Source organism: Zophobas morio, unplaced genomic scaffold (assembly GCF_036711695.1).
Source record: "Zophobas morio isolate AGI-343-1 ecotype UQ-CSIRO unplaced genomic scaffold, CSIRO_AGI_Zmor_V1 ptg000012l, whole genome shotgun sequence".
NCBI classification, from domain to species: Eukaryota; Metazoa; Arthropoda; class Insecta; order Coleoptera; family Tenebrionidae; genus Zophobas; species Zophobas morio.
Genome location: NW_026972117.1, coordinates 9,767,812 through 9,791,546, shown reverse-complemented (window position 1 = coordinate 9,791,546; position 23,735 = coordinate 9,767,812). Strand labels below are relative to the sequence as shown.

The window sequence follows — 23,735 nt, the reverse complement described above, 5'->3', positions numbered from 1 at the left end:
TTAATACCGTGATGGTAATGGCCGGACTTAAACGCCTGTCACGACGGATTGACAAGGTGTCTTTTTTGATGGGCGGTTTCTTGCACTGATGTGGAAATGTTGATACAGGCCTTATTAAAATCGACGCTGTGTTCGATTTGACGTGGATATGACGTGGGTTCACAGGTGTGCGCTTGCCTTTAGCTACCATCGGATACCACAGACCGATCGGAAAATGTACCTGCGGCTAATGCAAAGTAGAACCCATTCTTTTGCAAGGATCGTGCGTTAGGGATTTTTCTACCCATTTTATAATGGCTTGTTTGCTTGCTCTTGTTGGATGGAATGACCACATAAATAATTAGTCGGTTATTTGTTACCGGAACTAATCCGGAATGGATAATGAATAGCCTGTCGATATAGAGCGCCGCCATTTTTAAGACCTTGGTACAGTATGTAAGAACTATCAACTTGTAATAATAGGTTGATAGTTCCAAATATAAAAATATCATACATTTAATTTAATAACAAATATTTTTCCTATACCTAAGTCATAAAATTCCTAACTACATGAAAGAAAACTGTCCCCCGCCTTGCAACCCTTATTCGCCAGGACCGAGTCTTCGTTACAGTTTATCGGCGGCAGTCTCGGCGATCTGACTTTCATCCCCTCATCCTGCGCCCCCAACCCTTATGATTCTTCCGTAGCAGGAGCGCGGGAAGACCGCCATTCACCCTGCCCCGTTTCCCTGTTCCGGCGGCACTCAGCAGGCGCAACTAACACGATCATGCGACCTGCTGGTAATGTTTTCCCGTTTTTTAGTGGCCGCTTCCCAAAAAGATGAGCTTTATTTTATATGACCGAAGACCGCATGGGGATGATGCATTTATCATTTTTTGGGCGACCGCCGCTGCGAACAACTTATGTCCTCTATTGTGAGCGAACAAAATAAATAGAACCGGGAAGAGCGACTACAGGGAGCTAATTTCAACGTATTTTTTTTCGAACCCACACAAAGTCCGAACTTGACACTCGTGTGGCAATCGCGCCTTTATCTCACCTGCGTACCCAACTATTCGATTTTTTGAGTCGGCTAATGAACGAGAAGTTGATAGCTAATGGTGGCAGGATTAGCAGGAATGGAATTCCGCGGGTTGCGCCCAGTTTTCTCGTGAATCAATCATCGTAATCCTTAATTCGATTCGATATGGCTCCCATAACAGTCGACGATATTACAAAACATTAAGGAATTAAATTATGATCTAATGCCAGCTTATGCGAGAAACACGTCAAAATAATAAGCAAAAGCACTTAATTCTATTAGTGCGGCCGCATTGGTTTTCAAGTGTTCTGTTTCTGTGTGCTCAATAAAGGACACGTGACCAGAAAAAACTACATGAAAATTGCATATCGCAATCGACGGCGAACGTCGATGAATATTTGACATTGTGTTGACAACTTTGCTTTCGAAGGGGGAGAGTTTGCTGTCGATGGGGTGGACGCTTTTATGATTGTTGTTAAAAATAACGACGGTATTAGTGGGATTACGGGGTGGTAAAAGCTTGAGCTTTTTAGAGTCTATTAGTAGACTCTGGCTATGATCTCGTATTGATAGGCTCGTATCAATAAGCTCGTGTGATGATGACAGATCTCAATATTATTTTATTTTTCGTAACAAACACGCTAAAGAAGTAATTAAAAAGGCTTTTAACACATTCTGTTTCGATGTCCACTATAAATTAAACGTGAAGGGTTTGCACCTTTGCCCTAGTCGAGAACAGGTGGCGCGTGTCACAAACAAAGAATTTAATTATTTTTCAGGTCAGTAACCAGATGTCAGTATACGTAAATCAGAAAATAGGTATTCCATTTTATTCATGATGATTAATTAATTATTTTATTTTTACAAGAAGAATTTTCTTTAGTTATAAATATTTTGTTGTTTTTTAATTTTTAATTTATAGGGTTATCATAAAAAAATACTAAATCAAATTTTATCAATTTTCGGAAAAGCTAGATTTCTTGATGTGTACTCCAGGGGCAAGGGAAGTTCCGTCTAATAACTTGGATATATTTTTTACAGAAACTACACGCATAAGGTTAAAAGTAGACGAGAACTGTTAAATTACAATCACAGAAACATATTATTTTCACAATTTAAGTAGGATTTATGTAGCGAAACTTTAAGGTGACGTCATCAAATTTGTGGAGGGGATCAGTGGACAAATTTTAGTTTAGTAAATAATTGTTAGGTAGTCAGTAATGTGCATTTAAATTCAAAGACCAAATTAGTGTTTTCAATGTTAAAAATTATTAAAACCGTATTTAAGAGTAGTCTATAAATAAAGTTGGTCCATATATATACTTGGTAAACCCCTGATGTTTTGATTTTGGGTTTGAACGAATCCTGTATTGTCTTTTTGCAAGAATCTGTTAACTTTTATATCTCTGGGTCCACTAGTCTATTTTTTTTTTTAGAACTTGAAAGAATCTCCGAGGCCCTTTGTATTTTACTTTGGAAATAATTTGAAAAAATCTCAGGTCTTTCTAATGTATTTTTTTAATAATGTGGAAGTATCTCCGACACTCCTTATGTTTGATTTTTTAATAAGTTTGAACGAATCTCAGAGACCTCCAGTGTCTTTTTTTAGGAAATTAGAAAGAATCCAAGGCGCTCCTTATGTTTAATTTCTGAAAAAGTTTTAAACAATAGCGATCCCTATGTTTTATTTTTGAAAAAATCTCAGCGGCTCCCATTGTTTATTTTAGGAAATATAAAAGAATCTCGGGGGATTCCAATATTTGATTTTTGAATAAGTTTGAAAGAATCTCGAGCACGTTATGTTTGATTTTTGAAAAAGTTTAGTAGAGTCTCAGGTTCCTTATATTTGATTTTTGAAAAAATTTGAAAGAATCTCGGGCTGCTTATGTTTGACTTCTGACAAAGTTTCAGGGATCCCGTGTCTTTTTGGGAAATGTGAAAGAATCTCTGAGGCTCCGTATTTTTGATTTTTGAAAAAGTTTGAAACAATCTCGGGATCCTTTTGTTTGACTTTTGAAAAAGTTTGGAAGAATCTCGGGCTCCTTATGTTTGAATTTTGAAAAAAAATCTAGTGCTCCTTATATTTGACTTCTGGTAAAGTTTCTGGGACCCGAGTGTCATTTTTTAGGAAATATGAAAGAATTTCCTGGGATTCCTAGGTTTGATTTTTGAAACAGTTTGAAAGAATCTCGGCATCTTAATGTTTGATTTTTAAAAAAGTTTGAAAGTACCTCCGGTGTCTTTTTTTTTGGTAAATGTGGAAAAATCTGGAGAATCACGGGATCCTTATGTTTGACTTCTGACAAAGTCTCAGGGACCCCGTGCATTTTTTAGGAAACGTGAAATGATTTCCGGGAAACCCTGTTTGATTTTTCAAAAAGTTTGAAAGAATCTGAAGACCTCCACTGTCTTTTTTTGGGAAATGTGAAAGAATCTCTGAGGCTCCGTATTTTTGATTTTTGATAAAGTTTGAAAAAATTTCGAGCGCCTTATATTTGATTTTTGAAAAAGTTTGAAAGAACCACAGTCTCCTCACGTTTGATTTTTGAAAAAATTTGAAAGAATCTCGGGATCCTTCTGTTTGATTTTTGAAAAAGATTGGAAGAATCTCGGGCTCCTTATGTTTGAATTTTGAAAAAAAAATGAAAGAATTTAGGACTTCTTATGTTTGACTTCTGATAAAGTTTCTGGGACCCGAGTGTCATTTTTTAGGAAATATGAAAGAATTTCCTGGGATTCCTAGGTTTGATTTTTGAAACAGTTTGAAAGAATCTCGGGATCTTTATGTTTGATTTTTGAAAAAGTATGAAAGTACCTCCGATGTCTTTTTTTGGTAAATGTGGAAAAATCTCTGGAGCTCCCAATGTTTGATTTTTGAAAGAGTTTGAAAGAATCTCAAGAACCAGAGTCTCTACTTTGGGATATGTGAAACAATCTAGAGCGCCTTATATTTGATTTTTGAAAAAGTTTGAAAGAATTTCAAGCCTTTATGCTTGACCTCTCTGGGACCTATTTTTAGGAAATTTGCAAGAATCTCCGGGGCTCCCAATGTTTGGTTTTTGAAAAAGTTTGGAAGAATCTCGGGATCCTTATGTTTGATTTTTGAAAAAGTTTGAAAGAAGTTCAAGCCCTTATGCTTATTTTTGACAAAATTTGAGCCTCGGGGGCCTTCAGTGTCTTTTTTTTAGGAAATGTGAAAGAATTTGTGGGCTCGAAATGTTTGATTTTTGAAAAACTTTGAAGGAATCTCGGACTTCTTATGTTTGAAAAAATTTGAAAGGACCTCAGAGGCCCCCAGTGTGTTTTTTGGGAAACGTGAACAAATCTGCGGGCTTCCTAATGTTTGATATTTTAAAAGTTTGAATTTTGAGCTCCTTATGTTTGATTTTTGACAAAGTTTGAGTCTCGGGGACCTTCAGTGTCCTTTTTTAGGAAATGTGAAAGAATTTGCGGGGCTTGAAATGTTTGATTTTTGAAATAGTTTGAAGGAATCTCGGACTTCTTATGTTTGAAAAAATTTGAAAGGACCTCAGAGGCCCCCAGTGTGTTTTTTGGGAAACGTGAACAAATCTGCGGGCTTCCTAATGTTTGATATTTTAAAAGTTTGAATTTTGAGCTCCTTATGTTTGATTTTTGCCAAAGTTTGAGTCTCGGGGACCTTCAGTGTCCTTTTTTAGGAAATGTGAAAGAATATGCGGGGCTCGAAATGTTTGATTTTTGAAAAAGTTTGAAGGAATCTCGGACTTCTTATGTTTGAAAAAATTTGAAAGGATCTCAGAGGCCTCCAGTTTTTTTATTTGGGAAATGTGAAAAAATCTGCGGTGCTCCTTATGTTTGATTTTTTAAAAGTTTGAAATTCAAGCTACTTATGTTTGATTTTTGACAAAGTTTGAGTCTCGGGGACCTTCAGTGTCCTTTATTAGGAAATGTGAAAGAATTTGCGGGGCTCGAAAATTTGATTTTTGAAAAAGTTTGAAGGAATCTCGGACTTCTTATGTTTGAAAAAATTTGAAAGGATCTCAGAGGCCCCTAGTCTCCTTTTTTGGGAAATGTGAAAAAATCTGCGGGGCTCCTAATGTTTGATTTTTTTAAAGTTTGAATTTCAAGCTCGTTATGTTTGATTTTTGACAAAGTTTGAGTCTCGGGGGGCTTCAGTGTCCTTTTTTAGGAAATGTGAAAGAATTTGCGGGGCTCGAAATGTTTGATTTTTGAAAAAGTTTGAAGGAATCTCGGACTTCTTATGTTTGAAAAAATTTGAAAGGATCTCAGAGGCCCCGAGTGTCTTTTTTTGGGAAATGTGAAAAAATCTGCGGTGCTCCTAATGTTTGATTTTTTAAAAGTTTGAATTTAAAGCTCCTTGTGTTTGATTTTTGACAAAGTTTGAGTCTCGGGGGCCTTCAGTGTCCTGTTTTAGGAAATGTGAAAGAATTTGCGGGCTCGAAATGATTGATTTTTGAAAAAGTTTGACGGAATCTAGGGCTCCTTATGTTAGATTAGAATATCATGCCTGTTTTTAGGAAATCTGAAAAAATCTCCGGTACTCCCTATATTTGATTTTTGAAAAAGTTTGAAAGAATCTCTGCGGCTCCTTGTGATTGATTTTTGAAAAAGTTTGAATGAATCTCAGGCTGCTTATATGTTGGTAAAATGTGTTTAAAATTTCACAACAATCGGTGTACTAGTGTCGGAAATTATCTATTTAATAAAATGGCCACGAAGTGACAGGCAAAAGGAAATGGAAGAGTTACTTCTTCAAGTTCTAGAACACTATTAAAGTGTTTCCTTACGTTCGGGAAAAACTATAATTTTCTAATAATCCAGTTTTTTGGAAAAAATTAATAGCTGAGAAAAAACAAAATTTGATAACAATCAGTTCTGTAGTCCTGGAGATTATCTGTCTAATAAAAATCAACACAGACGACAGACAGACAGACAGACAGACAGACAGACAGGCAGGCAGAAAGAAACGGGCGACCTATTTTTCATAATCTAGAGGTTATGATAGGTCGAGAAAACATAAAAGTAGTGATTTATATAATTGTTCCGCAGCTTACGTTCGAGAAGTGAAAACAAAAAACACAAATAAGTAACCACTAGAATATGAAAATAAAGAACGTACGTAAATCTAGGGAAGAACATAAATGTAACGATTGCCAAAATAACTTCAACAAAAATTAATTGAAAAATAAAAAAATGCCCTCTTTCACAGGTAAATTATGTAGGAAATTTTTTGAAACTCCTCCAAATCCAATGAAACTTGACAAATAAAAAATTGACATATTTAAATTTTTGAGCAATAAATACAAATGGATAACTCGTCTTGGATTATCCAGATTAGCCACGTAATATATTTCTTTAGTAATCAATAGCATTTTCATAAATAATTATCGGTTCAGAAAAAAACCTATTATCCTGTTTATTAAAACAAACCGAAAAATTGTTATTACAGTAAATACCTCTTTAAGATTTCTGGAATACGCAGTTTTTCCTACAGGAGACACGAACAGCATGCGGTTCCCTTATTAGAGTGAGCGGCACGTACAAATCTCCTGTCTCTATAAGTTTCTTTTGTACGGCCGATGAATATTAAAACAGGCCACTGCAGGCAAATGTTAAAAGATGTAAAAATACCAACATGGTATTCATAACAAATAAGAAAAATTGACAAGCATAAAGCATAACTTCAGTCTAGTAAACCTGCCAACTGCTTATGCGCAATATTTTACCCATTTCATGCACCGATTTACGCAGCACTTTTTCGTTTTCGACCCCTCAGAGTCAATTCTCTCCACTCTAGATTCTTCCTTACCTTGATAAGATTTTGGAGACGCAGCCGTGGGAGACCCTCAGCTGCCTCGAAATATCACAGGGCCGTACTCCGTTATGCGCTAATTCGACTATCCTCTGCCTGACCACGTCCGGCAGCGGCCTGCCGTTAACGAACACTCCACCCAGCTGATTGACGCCCCCATGACCTGCAAACCACCATAAACAAATCAGTTATTAATAAGCAAGTCGAAATTGCGCAACGCTGCGCCAAATCATATCTCCGCCCACCGCCAATCGCGAATTTTTGTTTTGACAGCCGGCGCATTTTTGCGCATTCCGCGCCGTTTAATTAAATTGTGCGCCCGATTTGAATGAAAATGGCGATATTGTTCGCGAGTAATATTATATTTATGCGCAACAGATACGGCAGCGCAATAACAATAAATATTGGCACTATATAAATCGTTACAGGCATGACTACCTCCGCTTTTATTTAATAAATACCACACTTGAATTAGAAGTACTATTGCAAAAACACATATTTATGGTACAATTAAAAAATTTATTTATGATATCTGCTCGGGATAACTGGCGTGGAATTTTATTCGCATTGTTGCCGCCAGTGTTTTGTTTCTAAACACAATTTTACTTTATTGTTCGTGCAATTAAGGCTCGCTAAGTACGCAGGAATGAGCCAAACTACAATTTATTAATGAAATTGCTACATAATTTATGCCGACGTTTCGTAATTTTATGACTTGTCATCGGGGCTAAACACCATTATTGTCGTCACAACCAATAACCGAACGAAAATAAATTAATTAAGTAATTGTTTATTACTCACTAATTATTAAAATGATTACTGTTTTTCAGATTCGATTAAGCAACGAGTTACTTTCGAAGTGTAGAAATTAACCACACGGTGAATAAATTTCGTCATTAAATGTGCATTCTTTGCACGGAGATAACAATTTTTGACTAAATTATCAGAAACGTGTAACACAAGACGCAATTTCCGTTTGTCCGAAACGAATAACAAAAGTGAAAACCTATACCACAATGTTTTTCTTCTAACACCGAAAATAATCATCGAACGCGTTATGGAAGACAGGTCCTAAAATAAACCGACAAATTGAGTAAGAATGCTATAATGGGAGTAGTCAAGGTCGGCAAATGTGTTAACACTAAAATCGTCTTTGTGTTAAATCGTAAATTTATTCAATTAGTGCGCTAAAATTGTTGCACATTATTTATGGCCGGAGATGTACACAAATATTTCGAGAATTCAGAGCAAAAAGCGCGCAAATAAAATTCGATTTATTGTGTAAGAATTTTCTAAGCAATTGACGTCCCAGTCAAAAAAAAGTCAAAAATTTCAAAAAAGTGGGTTTTGAAAATTTGAAAATTCTACACATGTCCAAATTCCATAAAAAATATGTGATATAGTAGATTTCGGCGAACTGATTCGAAAAATAATGCCTGTTGCAATTCCAGAGTAAGATTTTCGAAATATTCGGTTTCAAAATAAAATTTTTAAATATTCCAAAAATTGCATTCTATTTTGGCGATTCTGCAAAATCGTTACAAAATTCGAATAAATGAAGCAGAAAATAACTTATGCAAGTCGAAATTAACACAAGAAACTCTTTGTGTAATTTTTAAAGGTGCTCGCAAAAAGTCAAAAATTTCTCAAAAACAGTGAGTTTAAGTTTAAGATCTTGGTACTTGCCTAGAGATCCACAAAAAATTCTCTGATATAAATCTCAACGGGCTGAATCGCAAAATATAGCCTGTTGATAGCAACATTTTAGAAATATTGAGTTTCATATTTTAATTTTTTAAAACTCTCAAAATTGGCATTTTATTTTGGCGGTTCTGAAAATGTGGTTGCAATAGTCGAAGAAATGAAGCCGAAAATAGATTATACAAGTCGAAATTAAGGACAAAATTTCGTTGGATGATTCTGAAAGGTGTTCGAAAAAAGTCAAAAATTTCAAAAAATTGCGTTTGAAAATTTGAAATTTTGGCAGGTGGCTAAATATCCACAAAAAATCTATGATGATGTAGATCTCGACAAGCTAATTCAAGAATTGATTTTTATCGACAAGTCTAGAACAATATTTTCGAAATACTCGGTTTCAAAATAAAATTTTTAAATATCCCAAAAATGGCATTCTATTTTGGCGATTGTGCAAAATCGTTACAAAATTCGAAGAAATGAAGCAGAGAATAAGTTATGCAAGTCGAATTTAACACAGGAAACTCTTTGTGTAATTTTTAAAGGTGTTCGAAAAAAGTCAAAAATTTCTCAAAAAAGTGAGTTTAAGTTTAAGATTTTGGCAGTTGCCTAAAAATCCACAAAAAATTCTCAGATATAAATCTCAACGGGCTGAATCGCAAAATATAGCCTGTTGATAGCAACATTTTAGAAATATTGAGTTTCATATTTTAGTTTTTTAAAAATCCCAAAAATGGCATTTTATTTTGGTGATTCTGGAAATGTGGTTTCAATAGTCGAAGAAATGAAGCCGAAAACAGATTCTACAAGTCGAAATTAAAGAAAAAATTTCATTGGATGATTTTGAAAGGTGTTCGAAAAAAGTCAAAAAATTCAAAAAGTTGCGTTTGAAAGTTTGAAATTTTGGCAGGTGGCTAAATATCCACAAAAATTCTGTGATGTAGATCTCGACAAGCTGATTCAAGAAATGATTTTTATCGACAAGTCTTGAGCAATATTTTCGAAATATTCGGTTTCATACAAAAATTTTTAAATATCCCAAAAATGACATCTTATTTTGGGGATTCTGCAATATTGTTACAAAATTCGAGGAAATGAAGCAGAAAATAACTTATGCAAGACGAATTTAACAAAAGAAACTCTTTGTGTAATTTTTAAAGGTGCTCGAAAAAAGTCAAAAATTTCTCAAAAACAGTGAGTTTAAGTTTAAGATCTTGGTAGTTGCCTAGAAATCCACAAAAAATTCTCTGATATAAATCTCAACGGGCTGAATCGCAAAATATAGCCTGTTGATAGCAACATTTTAGAAATATTGAGTTTCATATTTCACTTTTTTAAAAATCTCAAAATTGGCATTTTATTTTGGCGATTCTGAAAATGTGGTTGCAATAGTCGAAGAAATGAAGCCGAAAATAGATTCTACAAGTCGAAATTAAAGAAAAAATTTCATTGGATGATTTTGAAAGGTGTTCGAAAAAAGTCAACAATTTCAAAAAGTTGCGTTTGAAAGTTTGAAATTTTGGCAGGTGGCTAAATATCCACAAAAATTCTGTGATGTAGATCTCGACAAGCTGATTCAAGAAATGATTTTTATCGACAAGTCTTGAGCAAGATTTTCGAAATATTCGGTTTCAAAACCAATTTTTAAAAATACCAAAATTGGCATTTTATTTTATCGATTCTGAAAACATGAGGCCGGAAGTAATTTATGTCAGTCGAAATTAACACACAAATCTCTGAATAATTTTTAAAAGTGCTCGAAAAAAATTCAGAAATTTCAAAAGGCCTGGCTTTTGAAAATTTGAGATTTTCGTAGTTGTCTAAATATCTACAAAAAAATCATTGAGATTATTCTTAACGAGCTGATTCCAAAAATATAGCTTGTCCCAGAGCAGTCCCAGAGCTAGATTTTCGCAATATTCGGCCTTAAAATTCAATTTTTAAAATATCCCATTTGATTTTGGCGATTATGGAAATATGGTTGAAATAGTCAACTAAATGAAAACGAAAATTACTTCTTGTTTTAATTAAACCCTTAATATTAGCGCTAATGAATGATAGATTAAGAGGGAGTACGGGTGGGTGGGCGGGGCAACTCTGTAATCCTTCCTGTGAACAGTTCTATTAAAATTGGAATTATTCAGATGAGAAAGGATTAAAGAGAAACGATTTCGTATACAAACAGACAGACAGATGACGTACCGACGGAAACGGGGACCTACTTTTTCATACTGTTACTAGATGCACTGAACTCAAATCTTTTATCATTACACAAATAAACAAGATATTTACGGTTTTCAAAAATATTGCTAACACTGAATAGTTGAAATGTGGTAGGTCGACTTCACAAATTTAAAAACTACCGAAATAAAAAAAAAAGTGCCGAACTTGTAAAAATCCGATTCCAATCTTAATGTTTCTAAAACGGTACAGCTAATTGTAGAGCACAAAAGAAGGCACTTTTTTCAAATTGAACCAACTTTGCATCATTTACGGTTTCCAAGACCACAACAACGATTAAATCACTATATAAGTACCCCAAAATTGACAAAATAGATATCTGTGCGTGTAAGACCTCATCTCATTTTTTCTAATTTAGAGCCTTTGGCTCGACTCTTGAATTATCCGCGGACGCATCGCAATGGTTGTTTCGATAACGGTTTCCAGCGACAAAAGAAAAAATGTGTTTGTTATTTGCTACAAAAGTGTGATAAGTCTCCACCGCAGCACGTATTGTGGAGGAGAGAAATACGGGTCAGTCTAACGGAAATACAGAACGAGGCTGATATCTATCGTATTTTTCTAGCATTTTATGCGTTTGCCATTTGCATGGATGCATTCTGCATCTACATGTTAATTAGCCGAGCCATCAATACAGGATGATAGCGCAATAAATACCTCTGCAGAAAAATCGGCGACTTTATAAACCTCCACATAAAACGCAACGCTTTTAATTAAATGCCAAGACTCGGCATGCAATAATTTCGGGCCAGATAGGCCATCATAATCAATAATGCGGGATACGCAGGATAAAGCCGCAAATACATCAATTTTCCGCGAAAACAATAGTTTGTGCACTATTCACCTGAATCGAGCAAATAAAATCGTCGGCGGATTTAAACGATAAAAACTCGCAAATAATAATTTATGTCGAAATCAGCGCTGTTATTCAATTGTGGATCGTAAATCAGGTTTATTGCTGGCAGTAATTAGTATAAGCTCGTAATTGATTGTTTGAGCCTTAATGCTGATTTATTACAAATATCGAATCATACAAGTACTCTCCGAGAGTTTATTGGAGAGTCATACGTGAGCTAATTGTTGTGTGAGGCACGGAAAACTCGGAGCGGGACGGGACGGATTATGCTTTATGGGCATGGTATCGAACCGCGCTGTCATATACCCGCGGATATAGTGCCCATTATGGGACGGCGGGCTTCTTCTTGTTTCAACCCGACTTAACTTATAGCCAAAGTACCACCGTTTATTTTACTAATACAGGTCACTCTCAGACGAGCTTTCGGACAGTTCGCGGATTTAGCGATAATGTTACTACTTCATTATTGTTCTTTCCAAAGCTGTAAAATTTTATTACTCACGCGACATGTCAAGGCAAAAATAATTAAAATTTAACGACTGAACACATTTTTTTCCGAAAATGTTGCCCTCATTTTATCGAGACTTTTTAGTATTCGAGACAAAGCCCCGCCGTAAATTATTCAGTGTGTTTATATCAGAATAAACTTCGGGCGAAAGCCCAAAAATCAATAGGGTTCGGCCACCAGCTTCCAGCCGTTGTTGTCGATCTGGATCTTTTGTCTGACCACAATAGCGTTTCGTCATTTGGTAATTTTCTCGAGAGTAATGTTTAATTTTCATTCGCGAGTTATTGGGTCAGCTCTCAATGAAACTAATATTCTAATTCGGATTTTTATGCTGAGGTAATTGATGATGGCAACATCCTGAATTAAATGCGAGCCACCTAGTTTACAAAGGATAAAATTTACATCTATATTATTTAGTTCTACAATAAGTGGAACCAATTCTCAAGGTTTCAGTTATTTTTAAATTAGATTTTGTGTGGACTTTTGTTGCGGATGTCCGACAGCTTGATTTAATTTTTGTGCTGCGTTATGTAAAATTGCTTTTTGAATAAATCCGAGAGATTTCGCTGTGGGAGCTGGATGCTGGGTTTTGTGTGGGTTAAATTTTCTGAGCTTTATAGCGGATTGAATGGGCGAATCTAGTTTTTGAGTAAATGGGCGCAAAAAAGAGTGAATAGGAGCAAAGATTGACGTCAATTGCTTAGAAAGTTCGTACACAATGAATCGTCATTTATTTTGATTTTAGTTTTCGTCTTGTGTGTTTTTGGCTGTGAATTTATCGAAATGTTTGTGTTTATCTTAGGACATAAATAATGTGCAATAAATTTAGCGCATTTCCTTAATCCCGTGTCATTTGAATAATTCTAATTTTAAATTAATTAAGAAATTATTTTCGTCTTCATTTCATTGTCTACTTCAACCACTTAATTTGATAAGCGAATATTTCGAAAATCTAGTACTGAGACTGTCAGAAGGTTATGTTTTTCGAATCAGTGCGTCGAGATCGATATTACAGATTTTTTTGTGGATTTTTAGCCTAAAATCTCAAATTTTCAAATCTCACTTTCAAATTTTTGTTTTTTCGAGCACTTTTAAAAATTACCAGAAAAATTTTTGTTTCAATTTCGACTTGCACAAATTATTTTTGGCTTCATTTCTTTGAACATTATAATTATTTTTTCCCGGATCGCCTAAATAAAATTATGTTTTTGGGATTTTAAAAGATTTTATTTTGGAACTCAAGATTTCGAAAATTTTCTTCTCGTAGACGTGGAAGTTTATTACGGAACATTTAAGAAATCCGTTTTATGTCTATGATATTTTGCTTGGAGTTCTATTTAAATAAGTTTAAACAATTTTTCGAGTAGGTATATCATAAATACGGTAATTTCCTATTTTCAGTTTTGTGAATTTTTACAACATCGGTGAAAGTTTTAAAAACCGAAATAATCTAAATCCAAAAATTTGGTCAAATTTTTAGTTTTTTAGGTGTGAAATTCAGCAAAAGTTGCTAAAATAACACTGGTCAACAAAATTTAATTTTTTCTCTCTAACTTTGACATAATTGTAAATTTTCGTTTAATTTGTCTCTGTGTATGGAACAAAGAGCATAAATCTTATACCTTAGCTCAATAAAAAAAAAATGCATATTTGATATTAGAAACACAAAATCAGGTAAAACAATTTAATTTTTGTATCTTTAACGGCAAAAAGTGATGTATTAACAAAAGAACAACCACAATTAAGAAAAAAACAACGATTGTAGTTTAAAAAACGAAAAATCAAAAGAAACAGCTAAGACCGACGTTTTTTCGGTTGCCTCCTATAGATTTCATTGGAGATCACTCACTGTATGGTCCCGCAGTATTCTGCGAGCATTTAGGTGTTCCAAATTTTTTTTGGATAATTTTTAAAAGTGCTTGACAAAAATCAAACATTTCAAAAAAAGTGGGTTTTGAAAAATTTGAGACTGACAATTGCTTAAAAATCCACAAAAAAATTGTGACACAGATCTCGACGAGCTGATTCGAAAAATCAAATTGAGTAAAACTTTTGAGATATTGTTTCAAAATCAAATTTTTTAATAGTTCCAAATTTGATTTTGGCGATTCCTCGAAAAATGCTGGTAATATTTGAAGAAATAAAGCTAAAAATAACTTATGAAAGTCGAAATTAACAAAAAATCTCTGAGTATTTTTCGAAAGTTGTCGAAAAATAGTCAAAATTTCGAAAGGGGTGGGTACGAAAATTTGAGATTTTGGCAGTTGCCAAAATATCTACAAAAAAATCATTGATATAATTCTCGACGAACTGATTCGTTGCTCCAGAGCAACATTTTAGGAATATTGAATTTCAAAATTAAATTTTTAAAAAAATCCAAAAATTGCATTCTATTTTGACGATTCTGTAAAATTGTTACAAAATTCGAAGAAATGAAGCAGAAAATAACTTATGTAAGTCGAAATTAAAAAAAAAGTCTTTGGGTAATTTTTATGTGTTCGAAAAAAGTCAAAAATTTTTCAAAAATCCACAAAAAAACGTCTAATATAAATCTGGAGGGGCTGATTCGCAAAATATAGTGAATAGGAGCAAAGATTGACGTCAATTGCTTAGAAAGTTCGTACACAATGAATCGTCATTTATTTTGATTTTAGTTTTCGTCTTGTGTTTTTGGCTGTGAATTCTCGAAATGTTTGTGTTTATTTTAGGACATAAATAATGTGCAATAAATTTAGCGCATTTCCTTAATCCCGTGTCATTTGAATAATTCTAATTTTAAATTAATTAAGAAATTATTTTCGTCTTCATTTCATTGACTACTTCAACCATTTAATTTGATGACCGAATATTTCGAAAATCTAGTTCTGAGACTGTCAGAAGGTTATGTTTTTCGAATCAGTGCGTCGAGATCGATATTACAGATTTTTTTGGGGATTTTTAGCCTAAAATCTCAAATTTTCAAATCTCACTTTGAAATTTTTGTTTTTTCGAGCACTTTTAAAAATTACCAGAAAAATTTTTGTTTCAATTTCGACTTGCACAAATTATTTTTGCCTTCATTTCTTTGAATATTTTCCAGAATCGCCTAAATAAAATTATATTTTTGGAATTTTTGGAAGTTTATTATGGAACATCCGTTTTATATCTATGATATTTTGCTTGAAGTTCTATTTAAATAAGTTTAAACAATTTTTCGAGTATATCATAAACACGGTAATTTTGTATTTTCTGTTTTGTGAATTTCTCCAATATCGGTGAAAGTTTTAAAAACCGAAATAATATAAACCCAAAAATTTGGTCAAATTTTTAGTTTTTTAGGTGTGAAATGCAGCAAAAGTTGCCAAAATAATTGTTCTAAAAAATTTTTAAATTAATAGTTAAAATTGTTTTCTCCAAAATTGACCACAGCTTTTAGTTATCAAAAAAAGTGTTTATTTGTTTTTATAACATAGTTCTGATTTAGTAGCAAATATATTGATAGCATCTGAATTTAGATTTTTAAAAACCCTTTTATTTATAGTATTCGTAGTTTTTCAAAGAGGCGGCAAAACTACTACGCAACCTGATTTTAGAGAACAAATAGTCCTAAAAGCGTTAGACGTTTCTTGACACTTCGGAGTTTTGGACGCGAAAACGGAATGCAATTAGAAAAATATTTTAATTTTACAAAGAATCCAAAGAAGCATTGTTAAAAATGACATTATTAAAAAAATGGATAAACAAATACTTACATTTTTTATAAATAAGAAAAACAGCTAAAAAATTAATATTTCAATAATTATAAGTAATTGTACAATCTACAATTTAATAAATTTACTAATTTTTTTTCATTTAAGTGAAAATGTAATAAAAGTGTTGAAGTGACGTCGCTTAACCATCTAGCATATTTATTAACAGTCGCTATAAAGGTCATTAATGCACACAATAAAGAGAACGGTACCAAGGATTGATCCTTGATGAACTCCTTTTGTAATGGCTCTTTCTGTATTAGTTAAAAATGTGTATTTTTGTCACAAGGACGAAAAATAAAATATTTCGGACGACCTGCGTGACCGTTGCTTGCTAATAATTTTCTATTGGAAGTAAAAAATGGCGAAAACTCGGTCTTTCTCCACACCTAACAAAACCAAAAACTTCGTTATTTTCTGTTGCGAAACGGTGGGTTATATGTTAATCGCTTCCCTTTCTGTTGTGTTCGGTGCGGCAAGTCCTCGAAATGTGCGTTTGTGGCAATCTGTAGCAGGCCTAAGCCGGGTCAAATCATTTATCATTGAACCCGGCGTTTTGCAGAGTCATGTGATAGCTTTGGTGGTTACAACAATTAGTGTCCTCGGAGCCGACAGTTCATTAAATGTAAACTAGTTTTACAGATTTTTATTTAGTTCGTGGGTACAGAATGTCATTCTGGAAACGGATATTGTCGGCGGATTAGTGGAAATTAAAATGGTTTTTTACCGCAAGATTTACTGCGCCGTTGACGACGATGAATAAAAGGGCAATTTACGGTTAGTAAAAATAAGAGCACGCAGACGGATTTTAAATAAACTATAATATTCTATACTGCGGGTAATAACTGCGAGTAACGGTCTAGCAGGAAAAAACTGATTTGGTTTTGATGGAGAGATTATGGGAAGAGAGACCACGGCGAATTTCAGTTTATGAAATTGTGATTGTTGCGAAAGTGATAATGAAGAGAATTAATGATGGTGAGGAGAGATCGGAGATAAGAAGTGTGACGAAAGAGCCGATCGGAACCGCGGTTTCATCTACATCTACACAATTCCTCCACATTTCGAAATCGTTACGTCAAATACAAGAAATTCGTTCGGAAAAATTGTGAACCACCATTTGCTAAACATACCCAATTGATTTCGTAATACTAATGTACAGTGTTTTTACGAGCCTGCACGAACCGCTTAGGGCAACGTATTGAAAACATTCAGCTACCGAATGTTTTTCTTTTGCTGCGAAACCGCAAAGAACCAACTAATGCAACTTCCTACTACTTTATTACGTGTTTAATATTTGCACGTATACATTCCTCGTATGACCAACAGCGAAAGCTTCCTGCTATCTCCGCTCCGCAGGAATTATACCTAACAATCGATTAGACGATATTCGGTAAGCAGCGTCTTTGTTGTTGCCGACTGATCATTTTCTGCAATGACTTTTCACTCAAAGAGCCGATGCTATCGACCAACTGAAACGTCTGAAATGTCTTGATGTTTCGTCCCCTGGTTTCCTTCTTTCCGTTTTAAAATGGATTTCCTTTTCCTTTTTGAACGCTGTCATAACGGATCCGTCTAAATTATGGTCATATTATTTTTGTGGGAGTACTTTATCACTGAGTGACAACCGCCGATGGTCGCAGGCACGTGGCGGTCACGTGCCGACGAGGAGGTTGGGCGATTGCCTAAAGCGCGTTTGGATTAATGAAAGCGATCGTGGCAGACTGGGGAATGAGGATTTTTTTACTCTTGTATTTAGTTCGAAACGTCTTCGGTGCTCTCGAACTATTTTTTAACTCGAATCCGCCTCGCTAAAACAATTCATTCAAATCTAATCTTCTTCAAACATTCTAAACGCTCTATCGATTGTGACATTTCATGGTAACAGTGAATCAAATTATTGTCAATTCAGTTTGTTTAATTTCTTGTAGATGAGTCGAAGAAAAAATAATGTATGATATAGGATGGAGGAAAAATATATTTCAGGCTCATGAGGTTCGCTGGACTCAGCAACGTAACTCATTCGGTCCGAAATATTGTATTTTTTGTCCTTGTGATATAAATGCCTATTTTTAACTAATGCAGAAGGAGCCATTACAAGAGGAGTTCCTTATAAATTTTTCATTCGTTGTTAGACAGAGGGGTGAAGCGGAATTACAAAATCCGTATTTCCTTAGAAAAATTTACTATTTTGGATAGGTTTTAAGTTTCTTGTTGTGAAAAGAAGGCTACGTTTGTTAAAAAAGAAGCAAAATATAGGCCCCGCCCACCCACCCTGTCTCAATTGTAATGATTTTTTTTATTCATCGTGAGTCGGGAGGTGGAGCTTAATTATAAAATCCATATTTTTCTACAAAAAATTGCTACGTGAACATGTTCCTTATGAACGTGAACGTGAACATGTTTAAAGAAACTATAAGTTGTAAGTAAAAAAGAAATCCAATTTTTCATTCGTTGTCAAGCCGAGGGGCGGAGCATAATTGCAAAATTTATATTTCCCTACAGAAATTTATCATTTTGAACATACTTAAAGTTTCTTGTTGTGAAAAAAAAGACTATGTATATTAAGAAAAAAATAGCAAAAGATAAGCCCCACCCACCACCCTATCTCAATCGGGGGACGGAGCTTAATTGCAAGATCATAATTTTTCTACAAAATTTTACCTTTTTAAAAACATATTTCACATGGTAATGTCTTGTGGAAAAATGAGAAATTTGCAAATAAGCTCCGCCCTTCCGACTCACGATGAATAAAAAAATCATCACAATTGAGACAGGGTGGGTGGGCGGGGCTTATATTTTGTCCATTTTTTCTTAATATATGTACTTGCCTTTTCCCAATAAGAAAGTAAAAATATCTTTAACTATCGTGTTGTTCCAAGAAAACTATATTAAAAAAAGGTCCCAATCTCAATTATGATAAATTTTTCATTCATTGTTAGACCGAGGGGTGAAGCAGAATTAGAAAATCGATATTTCTCTACAAAAATTTCCTATTTTGGATAGGTTTTAAGTTTCTTGTTGTGAAAAGAAGGCTACGTATGTTAAAAAGAAGCAAAATATATATAATTATAAATATACTTAATGATTATGTGACGTCACTTCAACAATTCTATTATATTTTGTGTCATGTTACCTAAAAAAAAAATTGATTAAAATTAGTAAAATTACAAATCCTTGAACTAAAACAATTCGAGTAAATTTATTAAATTATACATTTTACAATTACTTATAATTATTGTAATATTAATTGTTTAGGTGTTTTTCGTTTACAAAAATTTTTTTCTTTATTTTTGACATTTTTAATGTTGCTTTTAGTTAATAGTAGTACATCAATACAAACCAATTACAGGAAATTACTTTATTGTTGTATTTATAAAATTTTCTTTAGTGCTTTTGAAAGATTTTAGACCTTGTCTAAGGGCCCGTCAAAAAATATATGAAAGATTATTAATTTTACCATCAATTTAGATTGTGTTTAGAGAAATTCGATCTAATTACACTCCTTGGAATGTTTTCTCTTCCAATAGCCCGAAGTTTAAGGAAAGTCTAAATAGATCAGACAAAATAAGGGATCGCAAGTACTAGCCCCGCCCACCCGCCCTCTTTTCTTAGAGAGTATTTTACTTGCCAAAATAAGTCTTATCTTAACAAGTACTAGATCCACCCACTCTCCCTCTTCTCATTCTAACGACTAATTTTATTTCTGTATTAGAACTACCTTTCATTCATGACAGATAAAATTATTCACCGAAATGAAGGCGGGTGGGTGGGCAGGATTAGGTATATGTTCTACTGTAGAGTGGGATTAGTAGAAACTAGGCTCTAAAAAAGCGCTAATCATAACTATTTTGTTGTACTATTTGTTATAAGATTTATTTCCTACTTCAGAAGAAAAAAATGAGAGAACAGGTGGGTGGGCCGGGCTAAGTTTAGCTTTTTTCTAAAGAGTCTTATAGGCAAACAATAGCCTCGCCCACCCGCGCATTTCATTCCAGTTACTACTCTTAATATTGTTTAGTCTTATCATTGCAAGTATTAGCCCCGCCCACCCGCCCTCTTTTCTTAGAAAGTATATTACTTGCCAAAATCAGTCTTATCTTAACAAGTACAAGCCCCGCCCGCTTTTTTTCATTCTAGCGACTAATTTTATTTCTGTATAAGATCCACCTTTCATTCATAGCAGATAAAATTAATCTCCGAAATGGAGGCGGGTGGGTGGGCGGGGTTAGGTATATGTTCTACTATAGAGTGGCATTGGTAGAAACTGGACTCTAACAAAGCGCTAATCATAACTATTTTGTTGTACTATTTGTTATAAGATTTATTTCTTACTTCAGGAGAAAAAGATGAGAGAACGGGTGGGTGGGCGGGGCTAAGTTTTGCGTTTTTCTATAGAGTCTTATAGACAGGTAATAGCCCCACCCACTGTACCCCATTTCATTCCAGCTACTACTCTTAATATTGTTCAGTTTTATCGTTGCAAGTACTAGCCCCACCCACCCACCCTCTATTTTCTTAGAGGATATGTCCCTTGCCAAAATCAGTCTTATCTTAACAAGTACTAGCCCCACCCACCCTCCCTCTTTTTATTCTAGCGATTAATTTTATTTCTGTATAAGATTCAGAGCAGATAAAATTTATCACCGAAATGGAGGCGGGTGGGTGGGCGGGGTTAGGTACATGTTCTTCTGTAGAGTGAGACTGGTAGGTAACTAGGCTATAAAAAAGCGCTAATCATAACTGTTTTGTTGTACTATTTGTTATAAAATTTATTTCTTACTTCGGAAGAAAAAAAATGGGAGAACGGGTGGGTGGGCGGGGCTAAGTTTAGCTTTTTAAGCAAGCAATAGCCCCGCCCACCCTCACCCATTTCATTTCAATAACTACTCTTAATATTGTTCAGTCTTATCGTTGCAAGTACTAGCCCCACCCACCCACCCTCTATTTTCTTAGAAGGTAGGTGATTTGCCAAAATCAGTCGTACAAGTACTAGCCCAAATGTCAATCGTTTTTAGGACTATTTGTTCTCTTAAAATCAGCTTGTGTAGTAATTGTGCCGCCTCTTTGAAAAACTACATGTACTACAAATAAAAACGGGTTCTTAAAAGAAACTAAATTCAGGTGCTATTAAAATATTTACTACAAAATTGTAACAAAGTAAACAAATACCTATTTTTTTAATTATTAAAAGTGATTCAACTTTGAGAAAAAGGTTTATTATTAATTTAAAAATGCACAAAATTGAAAATATAAAATACCAAAAACTAGCTTATATGAAGGTATATGAAGCAAAAAATCGTATTTTTGAGCATGACAAGCCAAAAAAAGGTACAAAGACTTGAAATATCACAAATTATTAGATAAAAAAAACTGATAAAAATAGATTATTGAGAAGTATATGAGGAAGAAACAATCATCGTAAACGTAAAAAAAACACAAAAGAAGGAAAACAAGGTCGAAATTTTCATAGAGAAGGGGTATTGAAAAATTAAGCTTTTGAAAAGCTGATGTCTAAAAAACCACAAACACTCTGGAATGTTATAGTTATCGATGTGATGATTCGAAAAATATGGCAGATTTATGGTTCCAGGACAAGATTTTAGCAATATTCGATAAGAGTCAATTTTGCCCAATTGTAACTTAATTAATTAAATTAGTTCTCTCCTCTCTGTGTTTAAGGATACAAAATCAATCAAATTTCATTTTCTTTTAACTCAGATGCTTGTAATCCAACGAATAAACTCTTCAAAACGTTGTCGCCGTTCCCGCTTTATCCAGTCAGAGACAAAGAACGAGAAGGAATTTTTATGACTTTATTTTTCTAGTTCTGGAAATTTTCATAAGGGGGAGTACTGAAAAGTTGAGCTTTTCTGGAACACGAAATCGGCGGACGCAAGATTTTAGAAATTTATTCAGTGAGTGGTTCTGGAAAAATACAAAAAATGCGGCCGAAAGTAAACTCTAGAGTCTGAAGTTGCCCGAAAAAGGGTCGAAATTTTCATTAGCAAGAATATTGCATAACTGATCTTTTTAAAAGGTTTCCTAAAAATCGACAAAATAGATATTGACGTTCTGATCTGAGAAATATAGCGGATTTATGGACTAGGAACAAGATTTTAGAAATTTCGATTTTAAATTAAATTTTTCCTTTAAAGTTCTTTCAATTGCCATATTTCCACTGGGATTGTGCAAAAATGATAGGAGTTATCTAAGAAATCAATGTCAAAGTCAGTTCTGGAGGTCGAAATCTAGCAGAAAATGTCCTTTGAGTTTTTGAAAAAGTTGTCTAATCGACGAAAAAAGTTAAAAAAAACCTGTCTTTGATAGTGTTTTTATTGCCTTCTAGGTACATTTACACAACAAAATTTTGAGATTCCGTCATTAAATTTTTAGTTATCATAACAATCAGTCCAGTGCTTCAAATATTAGTTGTTAGGTTAGGAAGACACACAGACAGTCAAACGTAAACGGGAGACCTACTTTTTATATTTTCAACTAAAAATGGTCAGTTTTTACAATATGGTCAATTTTTCAATGCTGACTTTTCTAAATTCAAAATTTATACTTATCAAATTTCTATAAAAATGAATATTGTTACAACTTCTACGTGAATTATAACCGTCATTGTATTTTCAAAATTATTTTGTTACTACTGAGGACAACCGAGTGGTGTTTTGACAGTTCAGAAGTCAATAGACCATACTTTATGCTGTTAATAATAATAATAATAAATAAAACAAATTCAGCATGTACTATATAGTATACTCTTTTTTCTTAATTTTAGTGAATATTAATACTGAGTATTATCGCTTGTTTATTGTTAAAGCACCCTGTAATCCGACAACTTCTCACCATACACCACATCCTCCGGCAAAATCCGCCACTCGCCCCGTAAAAAACAACCTAAAAAGATTACCAGGGATTACTGTGATATTAATACCCCAATTGATGTTATCTTCGAAAGGGTGGCAAGTGGCCAGATGTCCGCCGATTCTTCAGATAACATCCGACCCATCACTCATTATACATCCACGAATCCATCGACAAAATTTGGGCTCGTTGCACCTTGTTTAACTGGAATTAGTGGTGTCGAGGGCGTTGCATGAACCCATTCAACCGTAATCCGGTTATTGCGATACCAGCGGTTTTGAATTTAAACAGCTCCGGTGCAAAATGCACTTTTGAATTATTATTGTCACAGGGCGGAAGATACGTGTGCTTTAATGGAGGTTATATACGGGGATATACATATGCATGGTGTATTGGGCTGGGCTTGGGTTATTTATAATTCTGGATTAACAAATCGGGAGGTTGTGGCCAAAAAAGGGGTTTATGTATGTATATATTTTTAATTTTATGGCCACACCTGTCAGATTCGCACTTGTCGCCTATAGCTCGTCGTCGAATTACCCCTCTAGTTTGATAATCTGATAAGATAAACAACACGACATGTGCGAGGTAGTTGAATGTTTCAGGGCGGATGCAATAATATGATAAGTCGGGCTTTTATTCTCCGGGGAAAGTGTTTAAGTGCTCTAATAATGAGCAAGGACGCCGCTCTAATTTGAATATAAAGTAGAATAAGACTGTTTTCAGTAAGGATAATTAAGAAGTGGAAGAGATTTTATTTTTTGTTGTCGGCTCTGAGACAACTTTTCTCAATAGGCAAGTGGGACAGGCCGCCGACAACTGTAAAATTTATTTTTAAATAAGTCTTTCAGAAGTTTTTAACAATGGCCTGAAGTCTGGCTTTTTGTGATATTTGTGTCTTTTGATATAGTTGTCAAGTGTGTGTGTGGGATGAGTTAGTGGGATTCGTGGATCGGAATCCGTCGGTAGTCGCCTGGAATCGAGGGAATAAAAGTTTTGA

At 34.2% G+C, this 23,735-nt stretch overlaps 1 protein-coding gene across 5 annotated transcripts in view; it reads right to left on the bottom strand.

Moving 5' to 3' along the window:
• The window catches only part of LOC135127736 (paired box protein Pax-5), a 265,311-nt gene that overhangs the window by 72,300 nt on the left and 169,276 nt on the right, over window positions 1-23,735 (bottom strand). For all 5 annotated transcript variants that reach the window (XM_064054323.1, XM_064054325.1, XM_064054327.1 and 2 more), the window contains one exon: window positions 6,832-6,997. In XM_064054323.1, coding sequence (XP_063910393.1) covers window positions 6,832-6,997 — 166 coding nt within the window. The remainder of the gene's footprint in view (window positions 1-6,831; window positions 6,998-23,735) is intronic.